This window comes from Helianthus annuus, chromosome 9, assembly GCF_002127325.2.
Source record: "Helianthus annuus cultivar XRQ/B chromosome 9, HanXRQr2.0-SUNRISE, whole genome shotgun sequence".
Classification (NCBI taxonomy): Eukaryota; Viridiplantae; Streptophyta; class Magnoliopsida; order Asterales; family Asteraceae; genus Helianthus; species Helianthus annuus.
The window spans coordinates 27,515,208-27,521,503 of NC_035441.2; the positions used below are offsets into that span (position 1 = coordinate 27,515,208).

The 6,296-nt window shown below is 48.4% G+C and overlaps 1 protein-coding gene across 1 annotated transcript; it reads right to left on the reverse strand.

Moving 5' to 3' along the window:
• Positions 1-1,305: 1,305 nt before the first annotated feature.
• On the reverse strand, positions 1,306-1,761 carry LOC110875436. Its single transcript, XM_022123635.1, has one exon. It carries the CDS (start codon positions 1,759-1,761, stop codon positions 1,306-1,308), a length of 456 nt encoding a protein of 151 aa, XP_021979327.1.
• Between the last annotated feature and the right edge of the window lie 4,535 nt (positions 1,762-6,296).

A 6,296-nucleotide genomic window follows, 5' to 3' on the forward strand; every position in this document is an offset into this window, starting at 1 on the left:
TGTGGGGGTGTCCGTAACACCGACGTTAGGGGAAGGAACTCTAGATCTAGAAGGAGTTGGAGTGTTAAAGGTGAGAAACTCGGGTGTGCTCCCCGGAGTTGAAAAATAAGCTGGGATAGCCACATGGGCTTGACTACTACCCGGAGTTGAAGTGTTTGGTACCTGGTTCACTTCACCTGGGGATCCACTTTCAGACATCACAGCTTTGAGAGAAAAGAGCTACACTACTAGGTCTTTTTGAGGAGAAATAGCGGCGTAGCCCCACGGTGGGTGTCAACTTGTGGAGACAACAAAATATAGACCGAGGATAGTAGCAAGGGTGGTTAGGCAGAAGGGTTAAAGGGTTTAACCTTGCCTAACGCAGGTCGTGGGGTCCCCCTACGTTTGCAAGACGTGGAAGGAGGTTCACTAGTTTATGTTTCTTGTTTGAAGATCCAATTCCGAGGTGTTATTCAGAAAAGGACTGAGGAACAGAAAGAATAAGCGTAATGTGAATGTGAGTGAGGGACACTTTGAGTGAAGTGAATGTACGATGTGAATGACCAGAGTTCGAGAGAACAAAGCTGATCTGAGATGTCTTTGTTAATGAATGAAGTGTCATTACATAGGAGAAGACATGTCCCAAAGAGGTATTCATTTGACTAGTGAACCAACTTGCAGTGAGGGGCTTACCCTTTCGGGGGTTGAAGCCTTTTGACCCCCGGATAATAGCATGTATTCTGTGGACCTGCATTGCTTTTACGGCTGTGGTTGGTGAGACTGTTTGGGGATGTGACTTGTTCACTGCTCCCGTGTTACTTTACTCCATCTCCTCAGCTTTTTCAAGCGTTGAACCTTTTAACCTTTTAGGTGGTTACATACTTGGCCATTTTATTTGGTCTCGGACTACCCCCGTCGTGTGTCCAGACTGTCTAGAAGTAGGTGTGTAATCTGTGTTTGTTCTAACAATAAAGAGTTTTCTACTTCTTGTTTATGCGTATGTCTCGATCAAGAATGATGTGTTTGATATACATTATTGGTCCTAGGGAGTCCCGAGGGTTTTCATTCTGTTATATTTTTTTTAATAGCAAACGAAATCCTTTTATTAATCCGTCAAAATATGAACTACCAGCCAGGAGCTGAGCTGGCAACCCATTACATCCAAAAATAATACAAAACAAACAATGAGAACAGAAAACTAGTTTACTACATTCATTACCAACTTACATTAAAATCCCACCACTCTTGTTATGTAATGCTTTTATAATTTGATCTCATCCTTATTCCTTATTCCTTGAAGGGTTGCCTCCTTTATGGTTGCCACAATCATTTGTACCGTGCCTTGTCTATCGCCGAAGATCTTCTCATTCCTGACTTTCCAAAAAGACCACATTGTTTGGAGAGCAATTGCTGTATCACTTTTCTCATCTTCCGGCTGCAGTTCATCTCGTTCAGTTCTGATAATAATTCTTTTAGGTTACCATCAGTATTAACCATAGGTATCCTAATCCACATTGTTATTTTTTCCCAGACCCGTTTTGCCAAGTTGCATTGCAGTAAGACATGAGCAGCTGATTCCTCCGCTGCACCACAGGTTTTGCAAATCGTTTCAGACAAATTCATGCCTCTATGTCTAAGAGCAGTTGCCGTTGGAATTCTCTCCTCAATAGCTCTCCAAACAAATATCAGACCTTTTTTAGTTGCCCAATTATTCCATACAAAGTCGAAAGCTGGTTCATTTAAATCCATTCGTTGGCTTAGCGATTGTCGCACATCCTTCATTTAGAACCCGTTTTGATCGGACCCGCTCCAGAACCAAACATCACAGTTTGGTGATATTGGACTTTAAGTTCATTTTTTTGCTCTCCTCATTATTTTTTGCGGTATCTGGTGATGATGGAAGACTACGTGAGGGGCGGAGATCGCTAGTTCGATCCTTGAACTGAGCGGGTTTTACCTCACCGCACTGTCTTGCCTTCGGGCGAGTGTTCACGGGCTTTAGCCCTAGGTGAGGGTTTTCCCCGGTTCGGAGACGATTGTATTTTGATGTGGTGAATTTCGCAAGTAGCTCATTTGTAGAATTCGTTGGCCGTTCAAAATAAAGGCATGGAACTTTCAATTTTTTCATAGAATTTAAGAGAAAACATATGACTTTTCAATTTTTTCATAGAAATTTAAGAGTGAATAGGTGACGAGTAAAAGTACAAAACTTCAGGAGAAAAACTATCAAAAGTAGTTAAAATTTATAGCAATTAGTAAAAACTTATAGCAATCAGTCACTTATAATGTTTTTATATTTTAATAAAACACATATATATATAACTTATAGCAATCAACCATTTATAACTAGTTCTATACATGTCCGGTGGTGGACGGGCATATTAATGATATAATGACATGAGTCATTTTTCTTTGTATGCATACACATATACAAGTGATGTTATAGCCCAAATATGTTGGAATTACTCCATACAAACGATTCACAATCATTGATCTCGGTTACAGTAGGTGAAGGGGTATGGTCCCAGATCTCGCGCCAGCATCGACCGCGAGTGACCATTACCCTTATCAAAACCCCCACTAGCTAACAACCTACTTGTGCCCATGCGAGAACGCGTCGGCACAAGGGTTGAATCCAATCTATCTAGTAACAAAGGAGGACTTACATGGAACATGAGAACGGTAGAGTGATGCGACATAGCATCACATCTGGTGTATGAAAACGGAAGTATTCACAGCGATGCGGCATCGCACCGCATCCAGTGAACACTTCTATCAATACAGGAAAGCCTTACCTTAGGCATAGAAGAAGATGAACGTAGCGGTGCGGCTGACACCGCACCATACGGGCATTTTCGTCACGACAAGGGATGCAGGCAAGACGACGATGCGGCTAGCACCGCATCTCGCGTATTCCTTGATCACAAGTAGGAGACGCGGTAACTTCAGATGTTACCGCACGTAGCGATGCGGCTTGCACCGCATCCTATGCACTCAAGCAAGTGGTACTGACACCACAGTGCAAGTGGCACCAATGGCAGTTATCTGTCAGAGCTACGTAAGCAATGGACTGACGTGGCGTAACCTCCATAACCGACAAGCCTGACACACCTGAAAAGGTGCAGCACGTCGTCAGTCCATCCATCATCATCCTCCTTCACTCCTCGGCTATAAATACCAACCCCAAACCAGGTTTGAGGCATCTCTTCACAACTCTCTCACTACTACTACTATCTTACTTTGCTTCCCAAGCAAACTACTGATTCTCACGCCGGAGAGTGGTAACAAGGAGCACCCCCCACCCCATCCATATTGTTACGAGTCACGGCTTGTTTCCTTGTGCAGGAGATCAACCACCGGTGATCCAGCCAGCGATCCTCGAGAGGAAGGGATTAACCCTTCTTGACGAGACCAGTGTGTTAACCCTGCCCGGTTAACCATTGTTTCATCATTGGCGCCCACCGCTACTCTTAGCATTTTCTAAACCATCCTTTTTCCTCTCTCACGATCATGACTGATCACCAAAACAACACTGCGGATAACCAAAATCCTCCAATCCCAAACCCGGTAGGGATCAATGCCTCGACCTCCCAACCCGGACACATCGGCACGTCCACACAAAGGAGCCCCTCCTTTATGTTCGGACATGACTTATCACAGTTCCCATCTGTGATCCCACCAGGCATGACCATTCATGCCTGGTACGAGCAGCAGGCAGCCACGCTGACCGCAGCATACAACCGCGCTTGTACTGAAGCGAATATATGAGCTGGGCTTCCCCCAGCACCGCACACCCCTGTTGAGCGTATTTTACAATACGACGGCAGGATACATTCACGCCCGGCGTCAAGAAGCCGGCGTGAAGAACGGGGATCGTCTTACTGTTCGGTCCACACCCTCAACGAGGACGATTCCTCATACGGGTCCCACACCAGAGGACCGGTACATACCCGCCTTGGCCCCCATGGCGAGGACAGGAGGCGATCAACCTCCAGACGCGGCCCAGGCATTCAGAGCCGATTGGGCCCACAACCATACACCGAAGGGTACGGTCATACCGACCCTGACGACCATAGCTACCGCGGTGATTCGCATGACACCAGTAGCAGACCGGGAGGACGCAACTATGTTCCTCCCAGTCACCCCCGCAAAACATACCTTAGGGCGGTAAAGCGCCCTGCGAACGAGCCATACAGGCCAAAGGCAGCGGCCGAAAATTCCAAATTCGGCACGCGGATTGCCAACGCCCATGTCACCACGACAAAGTTCCCATTCAACGTTGGGAAATACAGTGGTTCGACCGACCCGGACGACCACATGAACATCTTCATGGGCGCGGGCATCAACGGCCAGTGGGATGAACCCACTTGGTGTAATTTTTTCCCCCAGACCCTTACGGGCCTGGCCAGGGCATGGTTCGATTCTTTGCCAGTGGGATCACTGGATTCATTCGAGGACTTGCGTACCAAGTTCCTCGCCCATTTTTGCCAGCAGCGACGCCACGAACGAGATTCGTTGGACGTCATGAACATCTGGCGAAGGGACGACGAATCGCTCAAAGCATTCGTCGTCCGATATAATAAAGAGTGCCTGGAGATAGGTAACGTGGCAGACCAGATGGCACGGAACCACTTCATCCGGGCCGTCAAAGACAGAGAGATGATCATGACCATCTCTGGCAAGGAGGGCTTGCCCAAAAAATGGGAAGATGTCATGACCGCGGTCAAGACATACGCCCAGACACAGCGGTCACTTGAACCGCATGTGACAAAGGCAAAGCCCCAAGCCGAAACATCCCACCAAGGGTCCAAGTGTAACAATAAACGCAACCGGGACGTTGGAAATCGCGATATTTCCAAACCATACTTCCCGCGAACCAACACGTTCGACCCAAAGAACTACAACCCCGCCCGAGACAGTCGGGCGTCAAAAAAAGAATCTCGGGACCGCAACTGGACCGAGATCACCATGTCGCCAAGTGAGGTCCTCCTTGCGGACCCACAGTTCTTGCGACCGGCCCAACCAATGAAGTCCAACAAAAATCAGGACCTCACACTCTACTGTGAGTACCACAAGGACTCGGGCCACACCACCAACAACTGCATCAGTCTCCGACTGGAGATTGAGCGCGCCTTAAAGGAGGGGAAACTGCAACATCTTTTGCCGGGTGGGCAAAAACCCACCAAGCGCATTACCCCTCATGGCGAAGGTACCTCCTCCGGGAAGAGAACCATGCACGTGGCTTCCACCCACATGATCCACGGAGGCAAGGGCAGGCCGCGAAAAGCGGCAAGAAGGCCGGAATGTGACTGGAAAGACGAGCAAGTCGTCTTTCCAAAAGTCCGAGGCGGACCGCGCGATAGGCGCGCCGTCGTCATTTCAGGCCAACTGGCACACTACTGCACCGAGCGTCTATTCATCGACCCGGGCAGTACATCTGATATAATCTACGAACAATGCTTCAACCAGTTCGACCAGGAGGACAAAGATCGGTTACAGGCAGTAGATTACCCGTTAACCGGGTTCGCAGGGGAAACTGTCTTTCCCCTAGGCCAGATTACTTTCCCTGTGCGTCTTTCCAGCGGAAACCGCACAAGGACAGAAGAGGTAAACTTCATGGTTTTACCTCACACCTCCAGATATGACGTACTCCTCGGGAGAGAATCCGAAGGAGATTTCAATATGATTACGTCGGTCCCCCACTCTGCGGTTGGTTTCCCAACCGAATCGGGGGTCGCGATAATCTATGCCCGTAGGGACGTCATGATGTCGGACGAACTACGTCCGACCAAGGTCGCAAGGCCCACTCCCAACGACCAACCAGAAAAATGGGTTCTCAACGCGAGATACCCAGAACAAAAGGTCACATTGGGTCACGCCTTATCCCCGACCACCAAGGCGCAACTGAAGCAGCTTCTCTTCAGGAACCAAGACATCTTCGCGTGGACACCCGCAGACATGACCGGGGTCCCACGTGATATTGCGCAATATCACTTGAATACCTTGCCAGGTATTAAGCCAGTGATCCAAGGCCAACGCCACCTTGGGTCAGCTAAAAATCAGGCGATGCAAGAGCAGATTGAAGAACTGCTCTCCGCAGGCATCCTGCGGGAAGTCAAATACCAGACGTGGCTATCCAACCCAGTCATGGTAGAAAAACCGTCCGGGGGCTGGCGCATGTGCGTCGATTACAAAGACCTTAACAAAGCCTGCCCCAAGGACTGTTACGCGCTTCCAGAAATCGACGAAAAAGTCGATAATCTCGCACCATTCAGGTGGAAGTGTTTCCTCGATTGCTACAAAGGGTACCATCAAGT

What these genes read in the sequence shown, in the direction of transcription:
- LOC110875436 (XM_022123635.1), bottom strand. Translation starts at nt 1,761, where the DNA reads ATGAAGGATGTGCGACAATCGCTAAGCCAACGAATGGATTTAAATGAA.